Source organism: Choloepus didactylus, chromosome 10 (assembly GCF_015220235.1).
Source record: "Choloepus didactylus isolate mChoDid1 chromosome 10, mChoDid1.pri, whole genome shotgun sequence".
Classification (NCBI taxonomy): Eukaryota; Metazoa; Chordata; class Mammalia; order Pilosa; family Megalonychidae; genus Choloepus; species Choloepus didactylus.
In genome coordinates this window covers 102,284,642-102,310,883 of record NC_051316.1, presented here as the reverse complement: position 1 = coordinate 102,310,883, position 26,242 = coordinate 102,284,642, and the positions used below count along the sequence as shown (strand labels likewise).

Here is a 26,242-nt window from a genome sequence, read left to right as displayed (position 1 = left end):
AAAAATACATACATGCAAATATTAAAAAGAAATGCACCAAACAGGTATGACTATGGGTAATCTTAAAATTTTCTACTTCTTAGTCATTATTTAAAATAATGAAAAAGCAAATTTCATAATACAAAAACCTCACCACTACATTTTAATGAATTACAAATAACAATCAAGTTTATAGCCTAGTCTCTTCCTTTCAAAATGTACTCTGCAGACCAGCAAAATCAGCATTACCTGGGAGCTTATTAGAAATGCACAGTCTCAGGCCCCACCCCAGAACTACTAAATCAGAATCTACATTTTAACAAGATCCTCAAAAGTAAAAGTTTGAGAAACAAAGGCCTAATTAACAATAGCCAAGAATGAAGGGTGGACAGAAGTAGAAATAGCTGTCCCAATTAGTACATCAAAATTTATCTCTACATCTGTGGGTGACTGAGTAGAGCATAATGTAGAAAAAGCGTAAATAAATATTAACATACAAAATAAATTAATAATAAGAATACTGATGTAGAAGCCAAAATGACCACTGTACTGACAATCTACAAGGGTGAAGTAGTCTAAAAACAAATGACCACTGCAGTGACCATCTACAAGGGTGAAGTAGTCTAAAAACAAATGACCACTGCAGTGACCATCTACAAGGGTGAAGTAGTTCAAAAACAAATGTTTGTGAAGTTGATAGGTCCATCTGTATCCTTCAAGACTCAGATCATGTATCACACCTTTAGGAAGCCTCGCTCTTTTCTCCTCCACTCTCCTTGTTCCCATCCAATCTAGGCCAAGTATGCTGCCTCAGATCCCATTACTGATAAGATTACTAAAGTGGTTTCTAAATTTCTATGAGCCCAGGTAGCATGGAAGTGCTAGGGCTAGAAAGACAAATCAGATATGGTCTCAACTCACAGCAAACTTTAACAGGTGAGACAGAACAATAAATAAATATTTTCAACATAATGTAGTAAGTAGGGCACAGAGGCATAATCCTTACCACAACTCTAATTATATAATTAACTGTACAATTATATTTACTGTCTGGCACCCTCATTAGATAATGAGCTACATGAAAGGAGGGTCTTTGTGTATCCTGTTTCCTGCTAAATCTCCAGCACCTAGCAAAAAAGAAACTCAGTATACATTTGCTGAATGAATGAATGGAAAGTATGAGAGCAGGAGATTTTTTAACTTAACCTCATGGGTTTCAGCAAGGCTTACCGAAGAGACACCTGAGCTAGTCCTTGAAGAATTAATAAGGAGTTAATAAGCAAAGTTAGAGAAGAGCACTGTTTGCAGAGAGCACAGCAGAGGTTCATAGATACAAAACAAGGAGTTTGGTAATACTAGAGGGCAATAAGTGCCAAAAGGAAAATGGCAGGAAGAAAGGCTGCATCAAGAGGGCCTGCTTGTATGGCAGATAAGGAGCCTGGGATTTATTCTGTGATCTTATAGCATCCATTTAACCCTCTGCCACAGCATCTAATACTTTTACTGAAACAATCTGTTTACACACCTGTCTCTCTCATTAGTCTATTAAGGTAGTAGAGGGCAAAAACTGTACTATGCACTTGCGTTCACCAGGAACTGGCTCATTAAGTACTCATGTGTTTAACTGGCAGAGTCCCAGGAGAACACTGTGGAAAAGAAGATACCTACCGTGAACACTTTTAAGGCAGCACAGTGTAGTTCAGGGAAGGGTTGATTACTGATGCCACGAAAGAGTTCCAGTGGTTCCCGCGATAAAAAGGAAAACCAGGATTCTGTCATCCTCAGAAGGTCATCAGTTTGCTCCTCAGGCTAAAAGACAGAAAAGGAAAATCTCACGACAAGGTTAACTGATATGAAGAAAAACACTCATTTCGAAGTCAGGAAACCTACATTCTGATGGCACTCTGTCATTAAGTTGCTATGTGATTTTGGCTTAGTCTGTAGCACTCTTCCCCTAATCCAGTAGACTTTCTCCAGGTTTTTTGATGGGGTTCATTAAGAAATTTGCAGGGTCTTCTCCAGTTCTAATATTCTATGCTTGTACTTTAACTTAAAAATGTCACTAGCCATATAACAAGGGTTATCTTCTACTGAAGAGAAAGATGGCATTTATTTGGTCAACATTTATATTACGTTAAATAGTATTATATTGACTCAAACAGATTTATTCTCCCAAACATATCCCACAGTCTTTCATAAATTTCCCAACCTCCTTACCGGTAAATATAGAAGAGATGAAATTGCATCCAGACACCTGAGTTTTAGCTCTGTTGAGGCATTCTTTGCTTGATGTCCTATTCTTGTGAGCAAACGTTCAAAGCGAGTTCCTTAGAAGATATAATGATGAGATTTTTTTAAAGTATGGTTTCAGATACTTGACCCATACCAACTTAAACTGACACAACAATAAACATGTAGTCAGAGACAAAGTTAAAGGCCTAAAAACCCATTTGTATGTGATACAGCATATACATAAGGCAAAGTGTATAGGATTTGGAATCAAAGGATTTGGGTTTGAGTAGCAGCTGCCCCCCAATATGATCTTAGAAATTTTCTTAACTTCTCTAAGTTTCAGCTACCTTATCTGTAAAATGAGAGTGACAATAGTATATTCTTTGCAGGATGGTAAAATGTTTGTAAGTCATAGGTAAAAAGCATTTAGAAAAAGTACATAACTACAAGCATATTAGTTGTTATACACAACAGCATATTAATTTTCAACATATAATTCACAAGCGTTTTTAAAACATTGCTATACATTATTTTTTCTATAGAATTAGCAGTGCTTTTAAAAAGATACTCATGGATATACCACTAAAAGTATCACTCAATTTAAATCTTGTGACCGATTTTTGTTTCCTTTCCTCCCTTGATATTACAGATACAAAATAAAGGTGTATTTTCATTAACTACACAACAACCCTGAGAAGAAGTTGACATACTCTTTAGAAATAAGAAAAATAAGGCTTAGAGAAGTGAGGTGACTAAATGAGAAGTCATAAAGATAAGTCAGAGTTAGAACTGGGACACGAAACCAATTCTTTCTGACTCTAAAGCCCATGGTCTTTGTACCATAAATACTATTCAAGGAAGACAGAGAGGGGGAATAGTGTTTCATCCTGCCAAGCAAGTCAGTTGGTAGAATCCCTAAACAGTGAAAAGTGGGGGGGAAAAAAAAAAAAAAAGGTTTTCAGTAGTAATTAAGAGAGACTTTTTAGGGATGAGAGAAAGACCATGGTTAAAAAGACTGCCACCTATAAAAGTAGTTTCTACAATGTGGTTAACCCACAGGCAAATTAATCTGTACTGTATATTGATCCCCTGTCAAAATTTAAAATATCTTTAAAGAAAGCTAATGCAAGTCCTACCAACCTGTTTTCTGTAAAACCTGTTTTCCTTCAACACTGGATCCCAGGATTCCAACTGTGTCCACTGCTACACCAATCATGGTGGGGTCTTGACTTTCTGTCATTTCAAAGACCTTTTCCACAAAGACAGGATAACGCTCACAGATCTGTTGAGGACTATCCATTATAGCCAAGTTTCCAAAAAACTTCACAAACCCTACAGATAGTTATAAAAATGTATTATAAAAGAGCAAGACAGCACATATTGTAGGTCCTGTGTTTTCATTGGGACAGAAATGAACTGCAAACCAGAAAGAGAAGAAAGGTTAGGGTGACTTATTGTCTAGAAATCATAAGAAGATACCAAAGGACCAGTGAAGTGTGGTCCTGAGAGTAAGGAAACCCCAGGGAATCAATTGAGATGGGTGCAAATATTATAGCATTGTCATACAGCAAGAGGCAAAACAGAACAAGGATCAGTGGAAGGAAATGATAGGGAGTCATTATTAGGAAGACATTTTTAAACAAAGTTATGTTCATCAATGTAATAAGTTAGACTACTTAAGGAAGGAATAAATCACCAATTTCTGGAAGTGCTCAAGAAAGACTAGCCAACCATTCCTGAAAACAGAAAAGCTGGAGGAGATCCTTAATTAGATAAAGATTCCAACTCAAGAGATTTCAGGAATCTGAAAAATATGCTACAGGTGTTACTAGTATTTTTATTTATGTTCCTTTTAACTGAGCTTCAGAAGAAAACCATCCTAATGCTCTGAGCTGAACTGGTATTTCCAGAAAGTCAGAATCAGCTGAGTATGGCTCCCAAAGCAATAAATTTCACCCCATCAAGGGGCTACAGGTATCTTCTCAAAGGAATCAGCTCTAAGAAAAATAATCCCTGGCCTCTCCCATTTGAGATAACTCAGATACAGCCATCACCACTTCCACAGGCACCCATGTTTCTTACCTGGCAAATAGAAGCTAGAGAAAGGGTCTGAATCTGCCCCAACAATTAGGTTAGAAATCTGGTCAATTACTCCTTCTTGAGCAAGGTACTGTCGTCCATGATGAGTATATGCCAGTGATGTCACCATTTCTATACAGGTGGCTCTGCAATGTCAGGACAGAAACAAGGAGATCTTGCATATCAATAACATAAAATTGCTTTCATATAGGTTATCTTGTTTAATTCTTCCCATCAAATCCGAACAGTCCATAATCCTGGCTCTACTTTTTCATATGAGGACACAAGGCCTAGAAACTTGCAGTGACTTATCCAGGATTATGTTGTTATTTACATGGTAGAATTGAGATTTAAATCTTGCTTTTCTGACTTGAGGCCCACTATTATTTCCATTACAACCTACTTGCTCCCTACGAGATTTTAATTTTTGTTTTATTGCAAAATATCAAACACACACAAAAGAAAAGTAAAGAGACCAGTAAAATAAACCCCCTGTACTCACAGCCCTTATTAGACAGTTATCAAGATTTTGTTCACTTATTTCATCTCTTTATTCTTTCATTTTTTGCTAAATTATTTTAAAGTAAATCCTAGTCATTTTGTTATTTACCCCTACATAATTCAGAATGCATCCCTTAAAAAAATGAACATTCCTTACGTAATTCTGGCATTACCTTATAAAAAATTAACAATAATACCCAATCCTGATGAAATTTCCACAAATAGTAAAAAAAAGTATTTCTACAGTTGATCTACATTGTCTACTTGCAGGCTTTTTTGATACAAAGCTAAATATTAATTAGCTAATTAATTTACTAACACATCAAGATACTCAAGTGCTATGAAACAAAGTAACTGGTGAATGATTTATGTATATGAGTTTTAACAAAGTCAATCATAGTTAAAGAACATAGAACAATCAGAAAATCATTTAAGAGAAAGAAAAAAAGCCTTTATACACAAAGATAGTAACTATAGTCCTATTTATAATAGCAACAGATATGAAGCAAACCAAATATTCAACAATGAGGATGTATTACTAAACTATGGAATATTAACAAGGAAACACCTGGCAGAAATTAAAGGGGATATAAGGAGTAGGGGGCTGTGAGTGAAGAGACTGGAATTAACATTTCTTTGAGTACCTATGTTAGCCACTGAATTGGTCTCTATGGTCAATTCACTTAATCCTCCTAATAGATTATTTACAGGGCCAATGTTTCATTTGAGAGATAAGAAAACTGAAATGCAATAAGATTACAATTTGTCCAGGGTCCAACAGCTAATAAGGAGTAGAGATACATTCAGTCCAAGTTTTTCTCACTTTCAAAAGCCCTTGCCTTTTCTATTATACCTTAATGCTATTACTTAATTCTAAAAGATGTATATCATAAAATGTTATATAATATAAAATGACAGTGACCATGTGATTGCAACTTTTTAAGAGCAGGGTGCCTAGGGAAAAGAAACCCAGTAAATCCAAAGTAGCTAAGTTGTCACGTAAGGCATTTCAAAGTTCTAGCATGTTGTCATGATGTAATCTGAGCAATTTTTTAAAGACCCCTTCCTCAAGACACGCGTCAGCCATGAGACTGCAACCTGGGTACAGGCTCTAATAGGAAAGTTCACTCTAAGTCCCATGGTTTCCTGGTCCTCTAAAAGAGGACATTTTCCTTTAAGAACTTTCCATCAGTTTCAAATGGAGTGGAGAGGTCACTCTTGTAGACATTCTTATGCACTATATAGATAAACCTTTTTAGGTTTTTTTTTGTTTTTTTTTTTTTATCTTCACTTTATTGAGATATATTCACATACCAAGCCGTCATACAAAACAAATCGTACTTTTGATTGTTCACAGTACCATTACATAGTTGTACATTCATCACCCAAATGAATCCCTGACACCTTCATTAGCACACACACAAAAATAACAATAATAATAATTAGAGTGAAAAAGAGCAATTGAAGTAAAAAAAGAACACTGGGTACCTTCTTTGTTTGTTTCCTTCCTTTTTTTTTTTTGGAGGGATTACTCTACTTTATTTCAAGGCTTATTTTAAAGCAACAATAATCAAGACACTGTGGAATTGGCATAACAATGGAAATACATCAATGGGGCAGAATAGAGATTCCAGAAACAGACCTGAACATATAGGCATACACAGACCGCTGATTATTGAAAAAGATGTAAAGGAAGATTATAAGAGAAAGGATAGTCTTTTCAACAATTACGTATGGAACAATTAGATATTCATATTAAAAAACAATACATTTTAGTTCATACCTCATGCTGCATAAAAATTAAATAAAAATGGATCACAGAATTAAATGTAAAACCTAAAAGTATTAGACTTCTAGAAAAAAGAACACAGGAGAAAATTTTTGTTAACTTGAGTTAATCATCAATTTCTTACAAACAACATAAAAAGCACAGTCTATTAATGAAATGAAATTAATAAATCAGACTTCATCCTAATTAAGAGCTACTCTTTGAAAGACACTGTTAAAAGAATTGAAAGAAAAGCCATATACTTGAAGAAAATATGTACAAGTCACATATCTGATAAGGATTTGTACTGAGAATTGAAAAAGAGTTTGAAACTCAATAATAAGAAATCAAACAACCCAATACAAAATAGGAAATTGATCTGAACAGCCACATCACCAAAAAAGACATATGATAGCAAATAATCACATGAACATATGCCCAACATCATTTGTCATTAGGGAAATGTAAATTAAAACCACAATGAGATGCCACTAAAAATCTAATAGAATTCCTAGACTTGAAAAGACTAACCTTACCAAGTATTGGTGAGGATGTGGAACACTGGAACTCTCATGTATATTGCTATTGAGAATGTGAAATGGTACAACCATTTTGGAAAACAGTTGAAAATGGCATAAAAAGTTAAAATACACCAACCATATGATACAGGCATCCCACTCCTAGGTATCTCCCCAAGAGAAAACAAAATATATGCCCATACAAAGACTTGTACATGAATGTTCATAGCAGTTTTGTTTACAATATTCAAAAACTGGAAACAATGCAAAAATGTGTATGGATTAACAAATTGTGGTATATCTTTACAATGTAGTATTACTCAGCAATAAAAAGAAATGAACTATTGATGTACCTATTAAATACCTAGCTCCTTATATGCTGATGACTTTCATCTCTCCTTGGAACGCTTCCCTCATTAGCCCAATCCAAAATCAATCATTCCTTTACTCTTAGTCTCCCAGACCTTGAATGTTATATACACTATTTTTTTTATCTTCATTTTATTGAGATATATTCACATACCACACAGTCATACAAAACAAATCGTACTTTCGATTGTTTACAGTACCATTACATAGTTGTACATTCATCACCTAAATCAATCCCTGACACCTTCATTAGCACACACACAAAAATAACAAGAATAATAATTAGAGTGAAAAAGAGCAATTGAAGTAAAAAAGAACACTGGGTACCTTTGTCTGTTTGTTTCCTTCCCCTATTTTTCTACTCATCCATCCATAAACTAGACAAACTGGAGTGTGGTCCTTATGGCTTTCCCAATCCCATTGTCATCCCTCATAAGCTACATTTTTATACAACTGTCTTCGAGATTCATGGGTTCTGGGTTGTAGTTTGATAGTTTCAGGTATTCACCACCAGCTACCCCAATTCTTTAGAACCTAAAAAGGGTTGTCTAAAGTGTGCGTAAGAGTGCCCACCAGAGTGACCTCTCGGCTCCTTCTGGAATCTCTCTGCCACTGAAGCTTATTTCATTTCCTTTCACATCCCCCTTTTGGTCAAGATGTTCTCCGTCCCACGATGCCAGGTCTACATTCCTCCCCGGGAGTCATATTCCACGTTGCCAGGGAGATTCACTCCCCTGGGTGTCTGATCCCACGTAGGGGGGAGGGCAGTGATTTCACCTTTCAAGTTGGCTTAGCCAGAGAGAGAGGGCCACATCTGAGCAACAAAGAGGCATTCGGGAGGAGGCTCTTAGGCACAACCATAGGGAGGCCTAGCCTCTCCTTTGTAGCAACCGTCTTCCCAAGGGTAAAACCTATGGTAGAGGGCTCAACCCATCAAACCACCAGTCCCCTATGTCTGTGGTCATGTTAGCAACCATCGAGGTGGGGTAGGCCAATACCCCTGCATTCTCCACAGGCTCCTCAAGGGGGCACTACATCTTTTTTTTTCCTTGTTTTTCTTTTTTTTTTTTTAACTTTCCCTTCTTTTTTAAATCAACTGTATGAAAAAAAAGTTAAAAAGAAAACAAACATACAATAAAAGAACATTTCAAAGAGACCATAACAAGGGAGTAAGAAAAAGACAACTAACCTAAGATAACTGCTTTACTTCCAACATGTTCCTACTTTACCCCAAGAAAGTTACCTAATATAGCAACATTTCTGTGAACTTGTTCCTACTATATCCATCAGAAATTAACAGACCATAGTCATTCTTGGGCATCCCCAGAACGTTAAACAGCTTATCTGTTCTTCTTGGATTATTGTTCCCCCTTCCTTAATTGCTCTCTATTGCTAGTTCCCCTACATCCTACATTATAAACCATTTGTTTTACATTTTTCAAAGTTCACATTAGTGGTAGCATATAATATTTCTCTTTTTGTGCCTGGCTTATTTCGCTCAGCATTATGTCTTCAAGGTTCATCCATGTTGTCATATGTTTCACGAGATCGTTCCTTCTTACTGCCGTGTAGTATTCCATCGTGTGTATATACCACATTTTATTTATCCACTCATCTGTTGAAGGACATTTGGGTTGTTTCCATCTCTTGGCAATTGTGAATAATGCTGCTATGAACATTGGCGTGCAGATATCTGTTCGTGTCACTGCTTTCCGATCTTCCGGGTATATACCGAGAAGTGCAATCGCTGGATCGAATGGTAACTCTATATCTAGTTTTCTAAGGAACTGCCAGACTGACTTCCAGAGTGGCTGAACCGTTATACAGTCCCACCAACAATGAATAACAGTTCCAATTTCTCCACATCCCCTCCAGCATTTGTAGTTTCCTGTTTGTTTAATGGCAGCCATTCTAATTGGTGTTAGTATCTCATTGTGGTCTTAATTTGCATCTCTCTAATAGCTAGTGAAGCTGAATATTTTTTCATGTGTTTCTTGGCCATTTGTATTTCCTCTTCAGAGAACTGTCTTTTCATATTTTTTGCCCATTTTATAATTGGGCTGTCTGTACTATTGTCATTGAGTTGTAGGATTTCTTTATATATGCAAGATATCAGTCTTTTGTCAGATACATGGTTTCCAAAAATTTTTTCCCATTCAGTTGGCTGCCTCTTTACCTTTTTGAGAAATTCCTTTGAGGTGCAGAAACTTCTAAGCTTGAGGAGTTCCCATTTATCTATTTTCTCTTTTGTTGCTTGTGCTTTGGGTGTAAAGTCTAGGAAGTGGCCGCCTAATACAAAGTCTTGAAGATGTTTTCCTACATTATCTTCTAGGAGTTTTATGGTACTTTCTTTTATATTGAGATCTTTGGTCCATTTTGAGTTAATTTTTGTGTAGGGGGTGAGGTAGGGGTCCTCTTTCATTCTTTTGGATATGGATATCCAACTCTCCCAGCCCCATTTGTTGAAAAGACCATTATTGCGGGACACTGATTACGTGCTTCAACTTGGCGGGCCTGGGCCAGGGGACCGGATCCGCCCCTGGGGAGGGTGGTGGGCACGGGCGACAGCGCCCTCCACAGCCCCCCAGGCCTGGGAAAGTGAGGCCGGAGGCAGGCCCCATTTCCTCACCCAAAATACCACCGTTAGGGGAGGCTTGCTGGAGGGAACCGCCTTTTCCCCACCACTTATCTTGCCCGGACACTCCCCGTTGCCAGTGCAACTCCCATCACCACCAGTGCACATACATTGTTGCCAGACACCGTTGCCAGAGCAACTCCCGCCCCTTTTCAAACAACCTCCGTGCCCTCTTAGAACCAATCCTAACCTCCGCACCCTCTCAGAACCAATCCTAGCCTTTATATAACCTGTGCTCACCCCTAATAAACTCTCTTGGCTTCTTCACCCTCAAAGAACCGTGCCCTGCCTGTTCCTTCTCGCCGCCCTCCACACCTTGCACGCCTCCGCCGGGGACTGGGCCCAGTCCCCCGCCTTGCCTTCGCCTCCGGGAAAGAGCCCCCGCCGCCGGTACCCTCCGAGCAACGCCGAGAGCCGAGGGTTAAGCAACCGGCCGCCCCCCCCCCCCCCAGAAAAATCAACTGAGACCGCACATTATGACTCAGTTCAGTGACTTTGGGGGCCTTATCAAAGATCAGTCGGCCATAGATCTGAGGGTCTATCTCTGAATTCTCAATTCGATTCCATTGATCTATATGTCTATCTTTGTGCCAGTACCATGCTGTTTTGGCAACTGTGGCTTTATAAGCCTCAAAGTCAGGGAGTGTAAGTCCTCCCACTTCGTTTTTCTTTTTTAGAGTGTCTTTAGCAATTCGAGGCATCCTCCCTTTCCAAATAAATTTGATAACTAGCTTTTCCAAGTCTGCAAAGTAGGTTGTTGGAATTTTGATAGGGATTGCATTGAATCTGTAGATGAGTTTGGGTAGAATTGACATCTTAATGACATTTAGTCTTCCTATCCATGAACATGGAATATTTTTCCATCTTTTAAGGTCCCCTTCTATTTCTTTTAGTAGAGTTATGTAGTTTTCTTTGTATAGGTCTTTTACATCTTTGGTTAAGTTTATTCCTAGGTACTTGATTTTTTTAGTTGCTATTGAAAATGGTATCTTTTCCTTGAGTGTCTCTTCAGTTTGTTCATTTCTAGCATATAGAAACATTACTGACTTATGTGCATTAACCTTGTATCCCGCTACTTTGCTAAATTTATTTATTAGCTCTAGTAGCTGTATCGTCGATTTCTCAGGGTTTTCTAGATATAAGATCATATCATCTGCAAACAATGACAGTTTTACTTCTTCTTCTCCAATTTGGATGCCTTTTATTTCTTTGTCTTGCCGGACTGCCCTGGCTAGCACTTCCAGCACAATGTTGAATAACAGTGGTGACAGCGGGCATCCTTGTCTTGTTCCTGATCTTAGAGGGAAGGCTTTCAGTCTCTCACCATTGAGTACTATGCTGGCTGTGGGTTTTTCATATATGCTCTTTATCATCTTGAGGAAGTTTCCTTCAATTCCTACCTTTTGAACTGTTTTTATCAAAAACAGATGTTGGATTTTGTCAAATGCTTTTTCAGCATCTATTGAGATGATCAATTGATTTTTCCCTTTTGACTTGTTAATGTGTTGTAATACATTGATTTTCTTATGTTGAACCATCCTTGCACGCCTGGAATGAACCCCACTTGGTCATGGTGTATGATTTTTTTAATGTGTCTTTGGATTCGATTTGCAAGTATTTTGTTGAGGATTTTTGCATCTATATTCATTAGGGAGATTGGCCGGTAGTTTTCCTTTTTTGTAGCATCTTTGCCTGGTTTTGGTATTAGATTGATGTTAGCTTCATAAAATGAGTCAGGTAGTGTTCCATTTTCTTCAATGTTTTGAAAGAGTTTAAGACTGGGGTCAGTTGTTTCTGGAAAGTTTGGTAGAATTCCCCTGTGAAGCCATCTGACCCTGGGCATTTATTTCTGGGAAGATTTTTGATGACTGATTGGATCTCTTTGCTTGTCATGGGTTGGTTGAGGTCTTCTATTTCTTCTCTGGTCAGTCTAGGTTGTTCATATGTTTCCAGGAAATTCTCCATTTCTTCTACATTATCCAGTTTGTTGCCATACAGTTGTTCATAATATCCTCTTATAATTTTTTTAATTTCTTCAGGATCTGCAGTTATGTCACCTTTTTCATTCATTATTTTGTTTATATGGGTCTTCTCTCTTTTTGATTTTGTCAGTCTAGCTAGGGGCTTGTCAATCTTGCTGATCTTCTCAAAGAACCAACTTTGGTGATATTTATACTCTCTATTGTTTTTTTGTTCTCTATGTCATTTATTTCTGCTTTAATCCTTGTTATTTCTTTTCTTGTACTTGGTTTAGGATTGGTTTGCTGTTCATTTTCTAGCTTCTTCAGTTGATCCATTAGTTCTTTGATTTTGGCTCTTTCTTCCTTTTTAATATATGCGTTTAGTGCTATAAATTTCCCCCAGCACTGCTTTTGCTGCATCCCATAGGTTTTGGTATGTTGTGTTCTCATTTTCATTCGTCTCTATATATTTAGCAATTTCTCTTGCTATTTCTTCGTTAACCCACTGATTGTTTAGGAGTGTGTTGTTTAACCTCCAGGTATTTGTGAATTTTCTAAGTCTCTGATGGTTACTGACTTCTAATTGTATTCCATTGTGGTCAGAGAATGTGCTTTGAATAATTTCAATCTTTTTAAATTTATTGAGGCTTGTTTTATGTCCCAGTATATAATCTATAATGGAGTAAGTTCCGTGAGCACTAGAAAAGTATGTGTATCCTGGTGATTTGGGATGTAATGTCCTGTAGATGTCTGTTAAATCTAATTCATTTATCAGATTGTTTAGGTTTTCAATTTCCTTATTGGTCTTCTGTCTGGTTGATCTATCTATAGGAGAGAGTGATGTGTTGAAGTCTCCCAGAATTATTGTGGAAACATCAATTGCTTCCTTTAGTTTTGCCAGTGTTTCTCTCATGTATTTTGTGGCACCTTGATTGGGTGCATAGACATTTACGATTGTTATCTCTTCTTGTTGAATTGCCCCTTTTATTAGTATGTAGTGGCCTTCTTTGTCTCTCAAAACATCCCTGCATTTGAAGTCTATTTTATCTGAGATTAATATTGCTACACCTGCTTTCTTTTGGCTGTAGCTTGCATGAAATATTTTTTTCCATCCTTTCACTTTCAGTTTCTTTGTGTCCCTGTGTCTAAGATGAGTCTCTTGTATGCAACATATTGATGGTTCATTTTTTTTGATCCATTCTGCGAATCTATATCTTTTAATTGGGGAGTTTAATCCATTTACATTCAACGTTAAAACCGTGAAGGCATTTCTTGAATCGGCCATCTTATCCTTTGGATTATGTTTGCCATATTTTTCCCTCTCTCTATTAATATCCTTTATTGTACCCATACCGAATCTCTTTAGTACTGAACTTTTCTCCAAGTCTCTCTGTCCTGTCTTTGTTTCTCTGTCTGTAGGGCTCCCTTTAGTATCTCCAGTAGGGCAGGTCTCTTGTTAGCAAATTCTCTCAGCATTTGTTTGTCTGTGAAAAATTTAAGCTCTCCCTCAAATTTGAAGGAGAGCTTTGCTGGATAAAGTATTCTTGGCTGGAAATTTTTCTCACTCAGAATTTTAAATATATCGTGCCACTGCCTTCTCGCCTCCATGGTGGCTGCTGAGTAGTCACTACTTAGTCTTATGCTGTTTCCTTTGTATGTGGTGAACTGCTTTTCTCTTGCTGCTTTCAGAACTTGCTCCTTGTCTTCTGTGTTTGACAGTGTGATCAGAATATGTCTCGGAGTGGATTTATTTGGATTTATTCTATTTGGAGTTCGCTGAGCATTTATGATTTGTGTATTTATGTTGTTTAGAAGATTTGGGAAGTTTTCCCCAACAATTTCTTTGAATACTCTTCCTAGACCTTTACCCTTTTCTTCCCCTTCTGGAACACCAATGAGTCTTATATTCGGACATTTCATATTATCTATCATATCCCTGAGGTCCATTTCGATTTTTTCAATTTTTTTCCCCATTCTTTCTTTTATGCTTTCATTTTCCATTCTGTCATCTTCCAGGTCACTGATTCGTTGTTCAACTTCCTCTAGTCTTGTACTATGAGTGTCCAGAATCTTTTTGATTTGGTCAACAGTTTCTTTAATTTCCATAAGATCATCCATTTTTTTATTTAGTCTTGCAATATCTTCTTTATGCTCTTCTAGGGTCTTCTTGATTTCCTTTGTATCCCGTACTATGGTCTCATTGTTCATCTTTAGTTCTTTGAGTAGCTGCTCTAGGTGCTGTGTCTCTTCTGATCTTTTGATTTGGGTGCTTGGGCTTGGGTTATCCATATCGTCTGGTTTTTTCATATGCTTTATAATTTTCTGTTGTTTTTGGCCTCTTGGCATTTGCTGAACTTGATAGGGTTCTTTTAGGATTTGTAGACCAATTGAAGTCCTTATCTCTAATTTATCAGATCTACAGCTTCATGGAGTACACTTTCTCTAACTAACCAGCAGGTGGCATCCACGAGCCACCTGTTCTCCACAAGCCAGTTCTCCCCTGCTTAGCCTTTTTGGTGAGTGGGGGAGTGAGTCTTGTGGGGTCCAATTGGTGTACCAAGCTTGCGTGTGTAGTTGGTGTTGCCTGCCCTGTATATGGGGCGTGTTTCTGGGCAGTCAGGGAGGGGGGGTGGCCCTAACAATCAAATCTCCCTGGTGATCCTAGAGTTTTAAAGCTGCTGCAATAGTCTAATCCTTCAGTTCAGTCCTGCCACAGTTTGTCTCTGCCATTGACCCACAAGTCCTTGGTATTGGCGTATGGCTCCTGAGACTTGCAAGTGGGCCCCTCTTCCAGGCTGTGCACCCCGGGTCCTCTGTTGAGGGATGACTGTGCTATGTCACAGGTGAGTGCCGTGCCCCCAGGGCAGTTCTGGGCTGCTGGGCTGTGTTGGGAGGCTCCCAGTCTGCTGAAATGATGGCTGAATGGGGCTTTGTTAATTCACACTGCTCCAGCTTCCCAACTCTGGGACAATCAGCTGAGGTTGCAGGGAAGGCTAATGTCCACGCCCAGTTTTGTGGTGTGTGCCTGTTATTTGAAGCACTTCCGTCACACTGGGTTGTGTGGGGCAGCTCTGGGCTATGGGGCTGGTGATGGGCAGGAGTGTTTCCTGTCCACCAGGATGATGGCTGTGAGCGGACACCCCCCTTTTCTTGGGAAGTTGTGGTGTTTAGTGAATTTTCTCAGCCACTGGATTATTGCCTTTTGTCTCAGAGCTCTCTTAGTTCTGCTCTTGACTTGACCTGCCCAAATTGCAAGTCTTTGAAGCTTTCTGTATTGGGCTTCTTAGAGTAATTATTTTAGAAAAAGGAAAAAGGATTAAAAAAAAGGGCCCTCCGCACAGATCTAATGGGTTATTGAAATGCTAAGAGACAAAGCAATTAGGGCCATTAAGGAAAGGTCCACAGGGCAGAGAGATCAGCTTTTCTTCGGGATTTGCATATGAGCCTCAGGGCCTGAGCTCTGCCCTTCCCCTTTCTATGTTCACCAGAACTCCAAAAATCCTCCGCTTTTATTTTGGAGTTTTTCGTGTTTTTTTTTCTCTATGCCTGTCTCCTCTCTGCTGGGCTGGCTGCTCTCAGATTCTCTGGTGTCTGGTCTCAGTCTATGTATGGTTGGAGTTTGGATCAGTACAATGAGTTTCCGATAAGGGCTGCCACTGCAGTTCTCCCTTCTCCTTCCCGGAGCTGACAGCCCCTCCTCCCAAGGGACTGAGCCTGGCAGGGAGGGGTGCGGATCCCCGGCCACAAAAACTTACAGATTTCGCTGATCTCAGCAGTTCCACGTTTTCATGAGTATTGTATGAAGTATGCCCAAAGTCAGATTGCTCTGTGGTGTCCAGTCCACACAGTTCCTGGCTTTCTACCTACTTTCTTGGAGGAGTAACTAAAACATACAGCTCACCAGTCCGCCATCTTGCCCCGCCTCACACACCGTTTTTAGGTTTTAAATGTATCAGAATAGTTAGACGTAAACACCCGAAACTATCAAAGTCCAACCCGGTAGCCTTGACTCTTGAAGATGATTGTATAACAATGTAGCTTTACAAGGGGTGACAAGCGTGATTGTGAAAACCTTGTGGATCGCACTCCCTTTACCCAGTGTACAGATGGATGACTAGAAAAATGGGGACAATAACTAAACGAAAAATAGGGTGGAATGGGGGGGGTGATTTGGGTGTTCTTTTTTTACTTTTATTTTTTATTCTTATTCTTACTCTTTCAGGTGTAAGGAAAATGTTCAAAAATAGATTGCGGTGATGAATGCATAACTATATGATGGTACTAAGAACAGTTGACTGTACACCAGGGATGACTTTATGGTATGTGAATGTATCTCAATAAAACTGAATGTAATTAAAAAAAAAAACTCTAAGTCAACACACCTGACCAGCACATCCTCACCCGTCAGCTCTCTGAGGAGCTGGGTTACCAATCCACTGGTAGTACAGTAGTTTAAGGATTCTGGTGACATAGAAGAAATCTCTACAATTAGCTAGAAGAAAAAACAAACAAACAAACAAACAAAAAACAGAAAAAGCAGAAGAGTCAAAATAGTCCCAAACCTGTTAGATTTCATTTTAAGTTATATTCAGAGCTAGGTAATTTTATGTAATTATTTATTTTTAAAAAATCTATTATTTGTCTCCTTGAAGAAGGAAAACTTCATTGAAACATAAAAAATTACTCATTCCATTGTATCTGAGTATATCTGTACTTTTTTTTTTTTAAGTAATTATCAATCAGGGTACAAAACCTGAACAGCAACCACAAACAGATTAATTTAAAAAAAAATTCTTTAACTCATTCACTGATTCACTCATTCATCCAAGTATCGTATGAGGCAGTGACTTATTTACTCACTCAACAAGTATGTCTTGAGAGCCTACTGAGAGATATGGGAAGACACTGAGGAGCTTTAAGCACTGGAATGACAGAATCAGATCACGACTTTAAAAAAGATTACCACCTGCATATGAAGATGGATTGGGGGTGGTAGTGAGAAAAATGGATGAGAGAAGACCAGTTTGGAGGCAACTGCAGTAGTCCAGGTGAGAGAAAACAGAAGCAGCTATGCAGATGAAAAGAAACGTACGGCTTCGAGTAAAACTGAAGGGGAGTGGTGGCTGAATGGATGGATAAGGGTAGGGAGAACAAAATCTCATTAAAAATGAGCTCAAGATCTCTGACTTGTGAAAATGTGAAACAGGGCCAGTTTGTGGCTATTTTTCATGGGAGGCAGGGGTGGGTGAGTGAGATCATGAGTTCAGTTTGAGCGTATATGTGAGGGGCCTACAGTATGTCCACAGGGCAATAGTAAGTAGTTGGAAAAGGTCTGAGCTCAGTTAAGAAATGGATTAGAGGTTTAAATTTGAAAGTTGTCATTGTATAATTGGGAAATGAAATCATACGCTGAATAAAATTCCCTAGGGAATGAATATATAGTATGTAGTATGGTGAGAATAGGGCTTGGAATTTCACCTGAAGGAACACCAACAATTAAAGGTTCAGTAGAGGATGAATCTCTCAGGAGACTGAGAAGACACAGCTAGAGAGGCAGAAGGAAAACCAAGATAGTATAGTATCAAGACAGGCAAACTATTTTAAGGTGCTTTGAGGAAACTACATTGCAGAGGGGTTCATTCTAAATATAACTGTCTATTAGCACATTAGCTGTGTGGCCTTGAGTCAATTATGCCATCAATAAAGTGAAGTTAATGATACTTGCAAATATATCGTTTACTGTGAGAATTAAAGATAACATGTGTAAGGTTTTAGCACATAAGTCAGTACAAAGTTAGTGAAAATGAGAGACATTTCTTCTTCTTACTCCTCCTCCAAAATTTTTTCAAATTCTGGTTCCAATGGTATCTCCTCTATCATGGTACTTACATCGTACTATAAAAATTTTTTGTACATGACTATCTCACATACTATCTTGGGAGTTAACTCTTGAATCCCCAGCATCTAGTATAGGGCTTAAACCAAATTAATGTAACGGAATAAATGTTTGTTAAATGAACCATCTTGCCTTCTACTGTAAGCTTTCCTACATTGTGTATTGTAGGCATCAAAAGTGTGGTTTAATTTTACCTCATATACTCTGTATCGAACAATGTCATTTGTTTTCATTACACTTTTCATATCATCCAGCAAATTGTTTTCAAATAAAGCCTCTAGTCCAGCTTGGGTAAGTGAGATTCTTGACAAGGATTTGATGGCCTTATAAGAAAAGAAAGTATCTCTTTAGTGACAAAAATACAGAATATTAACACCTACTTCATAAAACTGACATGAAAATCAGCATTCACTAAGTGTAAGGTATTATTTTTTATAACTGGAATATACGCAATGTGCCCAACGGAAAACAAATTATATAAGTTTTGCTTCTTATCAAGCAACCCAATGTTACCCCTATGATGGATAATGTGAATACATGTATCCTAGAAAATAGAAGTTTTCAAGTATTTCATGACAAGACCATCTTTGAAACCACCTACATGAAGTTGCAAATTCGGTTACACAAACCAACCATTCTAAACCTTCACCTCTCAATTCAGGTCTTTCTTTGTCTCTAAGGATACAAAGGTTTCTGCATGTTTAAGTCTATGGCTCTAGCTGGTTGCTGCAAGGCAGAGGCTGAGCCCACTTGTGATTGTGCCCAGCAGTCCCCCAGGGGAGCCTCTTCATTGCTCAGATGTGCCCCCCCCCCAAGCCCACTCAGCAAGTGAACTCACTACCCTCCCCACTACTTGGGATGTGACTCCCAGGGGTGTGAATCCCCCTGGCAATGCAGGAAGTGACTCCTGGAGATGAGCCTGCACCCAGCACTGTGGGATTGAGAGACTCTTCACCAAAAGGGGGAAGAGAGATGAAGAAAAGTAGGGCTCCAGTGGCTGAGAGATTTCAAATGGAGTCGAGAGGTCACTCTGGAGGGTATTCCTATGCACTATATAGATACCATCTTTTAGTCTTTGGTGTGTTGGAATGGCTAGAGGGAGGTGCCTGGGGCTGTCAAACTGCATCCTGGTGACCTTGGTTCTTGGGGACGACTGTATAGCGATGTGGGTTGCACGGTTTGCCTGTGTGACTGTGAAGACTTGTGGCTTGTATTCCCTTTGTCCAGTGTATGGATGGATGAGTGGAAAAATCAGATGAAGAGTAGAGTGGGATGGAGGGGGTGGAAGGATTTGGGTGTTCTTTTTTGCTTTTATTTTTATCTTGGAGTAAGGAAAAGGTTCAAAAATTGATTCTGGTGATGGGCACACAACTGTATGATGGTGCTGTGAATAAGTGATTGTACACTGTGGATGACTATAGGGTATGTGAATATATCTCAATTAAACTGTATTAAAAAAAGTAAATGGAGGCGGGGCAAGATGGCAGACTGGTGAGCTGTATGTTTTAGTTACTCCTCCAGGAAAGTAGGTAAAAAGCCAGGAACTGCGTGGACTGGACACCACAGAGCAATCTGTCTTTGGGCATACTTCATACAACACTCATGAAAACGTGGAACTGCTGAGATCAGCGAAATCTGTAAGTTTTTGCGGCCAGGGGACCCGCGCCCCTCCCTGCCAGGCTCAGTCCCGGGGGAGGAGGGGCTGTCAGCTCCAGGAAGGAGAAGGGAGAATTGCAGTGGCTGCTCTTATCGGAAACTCATTCTACTGATTCAAACTCCAACCATAGATAGACTGAGGCCAGACACCAGAGACTCTGAGAGCAGCCAGCCCAGCAGAGAGGAGACGGGCATAGAAGGAAAACAACACGAGAAGCTCCAAAGTAAAAGCAGAGAATTTTTGGAGTTCTGGTGAACACAGAAAGGGGAAGGGCGGAGATCAGGCCTTGAGGCGCATATGCAAATCCCGAAGCAAGGCTGATCTCTCTGCCCTGTGCACCTTTCCTTAATGGCCCTGGTTGCTTTGTCTATTAGCATTTCAATAACCCATTAGATCTCTGAGGAGGGCCGGTTTTTGTTTTTTTTTTTTAAATCCTTTTTGCTTTTTCTAAAACAATTACTCTAAGAAGCTCAATACAGAAAGCTTCAAAGAATTGAAATTTGGGCACGTCAAGTCAAGAGCAGAACTAAGAGAGCTCTGAGACAAAAGGCAATAATCCAGTGGCTGAGAAAATTCACTAAACAACACAACTTCCCAAGAAAAGGGGGGTGTCCGCTCACAGCCACCATCCTGGTGGACAGGAAACACTCCTGCCCATCGCCAGCCCCATAGCCCAGAGCTGCCCCAGACAACCCAGTGTGACGGAAGTGCTTCAAATAACAGGCACACACCACAAAACTGGGCGTGGACATTAGCCTTCCCTGCAACCTCAGCTGAATGTCCCAGAGCTGGGAAGGGGGAGCAGTATGAATTAACAGAGCCCCATTCAGCCATCATTTGAGCAGACTGGGAGCCTCCCAACACAGCCCAGCAGCCCAGAACTGCCCTGGGGGGACGGCACTCACCTGTGACATAGCACAGTCATCCCTCAACAGAGGACCCGGGGTGCACAGCCTGGAAGAGGGGCCCACTTGCAAGTCTCAGGAGCCATACGCCAATACCAAAGACTTGTGGGTCAGTGGCAGAGACAAACTGTGGCAGGACTGAACTGAAGGATTAGACTATTGCAGTAGCTTTAAAACTCTAGGATCATCAGGGACATTTGATTGTTAGGGCCACCCCCCCTCCCCGACTGCCCAGAAACACGCCCCACATACAGGGCAGGCAACACCAACTACACACGCAAGCTTGGGACACCAATTGGGCCCCACAAGACTCACTCCCCCACTCACCAAAAAGGCTAAGCAGGGGAGATCTGGCTTGTGGAGAACAGGTGGCTCGTGGACGCCACCTGCTGGTTAGTTAGAGAAAGTGTACTCCACGAAGCTGTAGATCTGATAAATTAGAGATAAGGACTTCAACTGGTCTACAAACCCTAAAAGAACCCTATCAAGGTCAGCAAATGCCATGAGCCCAAAAACAACAGAAAATTATAAAGCATATGAAAAAACCAGACGATATGGATAACCCAAGCCCAAGCACCCAAATCAAAAGACCAGAAGAGACACACCTAGAGCAGCTACTCAAAGAACTAAAGATGAACAATGAGACCCTAGTACGGGATATGAAGGAAATCAAGAAGACCCTAGAAGAGCATAAAGAAGACATTGCAAGACTAAATAAAAAAATGGATGATCTTATGGAAATTAAAGAAACTGTTGACCAAATTAAAAAGATTCTGGACACTCATAGTACAAGACTAGAGGAAGTTGAACAACGAATCAGTGACCTCGAAGATGACAGAATGGAAAATGAAAGCATAAAACAAAGAATGGGGAAAAAAATTGAAAAACTCGAAATGGACCTCAGGGATATGATAGATAATATGAAACGTCCGAATATAAGACTCATTGGTGTCCCAGAAGGGGAAGAAAAGGGTAAAGGTCTAGGAAGAGTATTCAAAGAAATTGTTGGGGAAAACTTCCCAAATCTTCTAAACAACATAAATACACAAATCATAAATGCTCAGCGAACTCCAAATAGAATAAATCCAAAAAAACCCACTCCGAGACATATACTGATCACACTGTCAAACATAGAAGAGAAGGAGCAAGTTCTGAAAGCAGCAAGAGAAAAGCAATTCACCACATACAAAGGAAACAGCATAAGACTAAGTAGTGACTACTCAGCAGCCACCATGGAGGCGAGAAGGCAGTGGCACGATATATTTAAAATTCTGAGAGAGAGGAATTTCCAGCCAAGAATACTTTATCCAGCAAAGCTCTCCTTCAAATTTGAGGGAGAGCTTAAATTTTTCACAGACAAAGAAATGCTGAGAGAATTTGCTAACAAGAGACCTGCCCTACTGGAGATACTAAAGGGAGCCCTACAGACAGAGAAACAAAGACAGGACAGAGAGACTTGGAGAAAAGTTCAGTACTAAAGAGATTCGGTATGGGTACAATAAAGGATATTAATAGAGAGAGGGAAAAATATGGCAAACATAATCCAAAGGATAAGATGGCCGATTCAAGAAATGCCTTCACGGTTTTAACGTTGAATGTAAATGGATTAAACTCCCCAATTAAAAGATACAGATTCGCAGAATGGATCAAAAAAAAATGAACCATCAATATGTTGCATACAAGAGACTCATCTTAGACACAGGGACACAAAGAAACTGAAAGTGAAAGGATGGAAAAAAATATTTCATGCAAGCTACAGCCAAAAGAAAGCAGGTGTAGCAATATTAATCTCAGATAAAATAGACTTCAAATGCAGGGATGTTTTGAGAGACAAAGAAGGCCACTACATACTAATAAAACGGGCAATTCAGCAAGAAGAAATAACAATCGTAAATGTCTATGCACCCAATCAAGGTGCCACAAAATACATGAGAGAAACATTGGCAAAACTAAAGGAAGCAATTGATGTTTCCACAATAATTGTGGGAGACTTCAACACATCACTCTCTCCTATAGATAGATCAACCAGACAGAAGACCAATAAGGAAATTGAAAACCTAAACAATCTGATAAATGAATTAGATTTAACAGACATCTACAGGACATTACATCCCAAATCACCAGGATACACATACTTTTCTAGTGCTCACGGAACTTTCTCCAGAATAGATCATATGCTGGGACATAAAACAAGCCTCAATAAATTTAAAAAGATTGAAATTATTCAAAGCACATTCTCTGACCACAATGGAATACAATTAGAAGTCAATAACCATCAGAGACTTAGAAAATTCACAAATACCTGGAGGTTAAACAACACACTCCTAAACAATCAGTGGGTTAAAGAAGAAATAGCAAGAGAAATTGCTAAATATATAGAGACGAATGAAAATGAGAACACAACATACCAAAACCTATGGGATGCAGCAAAAGCAGTGCTAAGGGGGAAATTTATAGCACTAAACGCATATATTAAAAAGGAAGAAAGAGCCAAAATCAAAGAACTAATGGATCAACTGAAGAAGCTAGAAAATGAACAGCAAACCAATCCTAAACCAAGTACAAGAAAAGAAATAACAAGGATTAAAGCAGAAATAAATGACATAGAGAACAAAAAAACAATAGAAAGGATAAATATCACCAAAAGTTGGTTCTTTGAGAAGATCAACAAGATTGACAAGCCCCTAGCTAGACTGACAAAATCAAAAAGAGAGAAGACCCATATAAACAAAATAATGAATGAAAAAGGTGACATAACTGCAGATCCTGAAGAAATTAAAAAAATTATAAGAGGATATTATGAACAACTGTATGGCAACAAACTGGATAATGTAGAAGAAATGGACAATTTCCTGGAAACATATGAACAACCTAGACTGACCAGAGAAGAAACAGAAGACCTCAACCAACCCATCACAAGCAAAGAGATCCAATCAGTCATCAAAAATCTTCCCACAAATAAATGCCCAGGGCCAGATGGCTTCACAGGGGAATTCTGCCAAACTTTCCAGAAAGAACTGACACCAATCTTACTCAAACTCTTTCAAAACATTGAAAAAAATGGAACACTACCTAACTCATTTTATGAAGCTAACATCAATCTAATACCAAAACCAGGCAAAGATGCTACAAAAAAGGAAAACTACCGGCCAATCTCCCTAATGAATATAGATGCAAAAATCCTCAACAAAATACTTGCAAATCGAATCCAAAGACACATTAAAAAAATCATACACCATGACCAAGTGGGGTTCATTCCAGGCATGCAAGGCTGGTTCAACATAAGAAAAACAATCAATGTATTACAACACATTAAAAACTCGAAAGGGAAAAATCAATTGATCATCTCAATAGATGCTGAAAAAGCATTTGACAAAATCCAACATCCGTTTTTGATAAAAACACTTCAAAAGGTAGGAATTGAAGGAAACTTCCTCAACATGATAAAGAGCATATATGAAAAACCCACAGCCAGCATAGTACTCAATGGTGAGAGACTGAAAGCCTTCCCTCTAAGATCAGGAACAAGACAAGGATGCCCGCTGTCACCACTCTTATTCAACATTGTGCTGGAAGTGCTAGCCAGGGCAATCCGGCAAGACAAAGAAATAAAAGGCATCCAAATTGGAAAAGAAGAAGTAAAACTGTCATTGTTTGCAGATGATATGATCTTATATCTAGAAAACCCTGAGAAATCAACGATACACCTACTAGAGCTAATAAACAAATTTAGCAAAGTAGCGGGATACAAAATTAATGCACATAAGTCAGTAATGTTTCTATATGCTAGAAATGAACAAACTGAAGAGACACTCAAGAAAAAGATACCATTTTCAATAGCAACTAAAAAAATCAAGTACCTAGGAATAAACTTAACCAAAGATGTAAAAGACCTATACAAAGAAAACTACATAACTCTACTAAAAGAAATAGAAGGGGACCTTAAAAGATGGAAAAATATTCCATGTTCATGGATAGGAAGGCTAAATGTCATTAAGATGTCAATTCTACCCAAACTCATCTACAGATTCAATGCAATCCCAATCAAAATTCCAACAACCTACTTTGCAGACTTGGAAAAGCTAGTTATCAAATTTATTTGGAAAGGGAAGATGCCTCGAATTGCTAAAGACACTCTAAAAAAGAAAAACGAAGTGGGAGGACTTACACTCCCTGACTTTGAAGCTTATTATAAAGCCACAGTTGCCAAAACAGCATGGTACTGGCACAAAGATAGACATATAGATCAATGGAATCGAATTGAGAATTCAGAGATAGACCCTCAGATCTATGGCCGACTGATCTTTGATAAGGCCCCCAAAGTCACCGAACTGAGCCATAATGGTCTTTTCAACAAATGGGGCTGGGAGAGTTGGATATCCATATCCAAAAGAATGAAAGAGGACCCCTACCTCACCCCCTACACAAAAATTAACTCAAAATGGACCAAAGATCTCAATATAAAAGAAAGTACCATAAAACTCCTAGAAGATAATGTAGGAAAACATCTTCAAGACCTTGTATTAGGAGGCCACTTCCTAGACTTTACACCCAAAGCACAAGCAACAAAAGAGAAAATAGATAAATGGGAACTCCTCAAGCTTAGAAGTTTCTGCACCTCAAAGGAATTTCTCAAAAAGGTAAAGAGGCAGCCAACTCAATGGGAAAAAATTTTTGGAAACCATGTATCTGACAAAAGACTGATATCTTGCATATACAAAGAAATCCTACAACTCAATGACAATAGTACGGACAGCCCAATTATAAAATGGGCAAAAGATATGAAAAGACAGTTCTCTGAAGAGGAAATACAAATGGCCAAGAAACACATGAAAAAATGTTCGGCTTCACTAGCTATTAGAGAGATGCAAATTAAGACCACAATGAGATACCATCTAACACCGGTTAGAATGGCTGCCATTAAACAAACAGGAAACTACAAATGCTGGAGGGGATGTGGAGAAATTGGAACTCTTATTCATTGTTGGTGGGACTGTATAATGGTTCAGCCACTCTGGAAGTCAGTCTGGCGGTTCCTTAGAAAACTAGATATAGAGCTACCATTCGATCCAGCGATTGCACTCCTCGGTATATACCCGGAAGATCGGAAAGCAGTGACACGAACAGATATCTGCACGCCAATGTTCATAGCAGCATTATTCACAATTGCCAAGAGATGGAAACAACCCAAATGTCCTTCAACAGATGAGTGGATAAATAAAATGTGGTATATACACACAATGGAATACTACGCGGCAGTAAGAAGGAACGATCTGGTGAAACATATGACAACATGGATGAACCTTGAAGACATAATGCTGAGCGAAATAAGCCAGGCACAAAAAGAGAAATATTATATGCTACCACTAATGTGAACTTTGAAAAATGTAAAACAAATGGTTTATAATGTAGAATGTAGGGGAACTAGCAGTAGAGAGCAATTAAGGAAGGGGGAACAATAATCCAAGAAGAACAGATAAGCTATTTAACGTTCTGGGGATGCCCAGAAATGACTATGGTCTGTTAATTTCTGATGGATGTAGTAGGAACAAGTTCACTGAAATGTTGCTATATTATGTAACTTTCTTGGGGTAAAGTAGGAACATGTTGGAAGTTAAGCAGTTATCTTAGGTTAGTTGTCTTTTTCTTACTCCCTTGCTATGGTCTCTTTGAAATGTTCTTTTATTGTATGTTTGTTTTCTTTTTAACTTTTTTTTTCATACAGGTGATTTGAAAAAAGAA

The 26,242-nt window shown here is 38.9% G+C and overlaps 1 protein-coding gene across 1 annotated transcript in view; it reads right to left on the bottom strand.

Annotated features, from left to right (window-relative positions):
• PSMD5 (proteasome 26S subunit, non-ATPase 5) overlaps nt 1–26,242 on the bottom strand; it is a 37,759-nt gene that overhangs the window by 1,603 nt on the left and 9,914 nt on the right. The window contains exons 4-9 of the mRNA XM_037798039.1: nt 18,133–18,261; nt 16,425–16,534; nt 4,294–4,436; nt 3,352–3,543; nt 2,197–2,306; nt 1,648–1,788 (exon numbers count right to left, since the gene is read on the bottom strand). Coding sequence (XP_037653967.1) covers nt 1,648–1,788; nt 2,197–2,306; nt 3,352–3,543; nt 4,294–4,436; nt 16,425–16,534; nt 18,133–18,261 — 825 coding nt within the window. The remainder of the gene's footprint in view (nt 1–1,647; nt 1,789–2,196; nt 2,307–3,351; nt 3,544–4,293; nt 4,437–16,424; nt 16,535–18,132; nt 18,262–26,242) is intronic.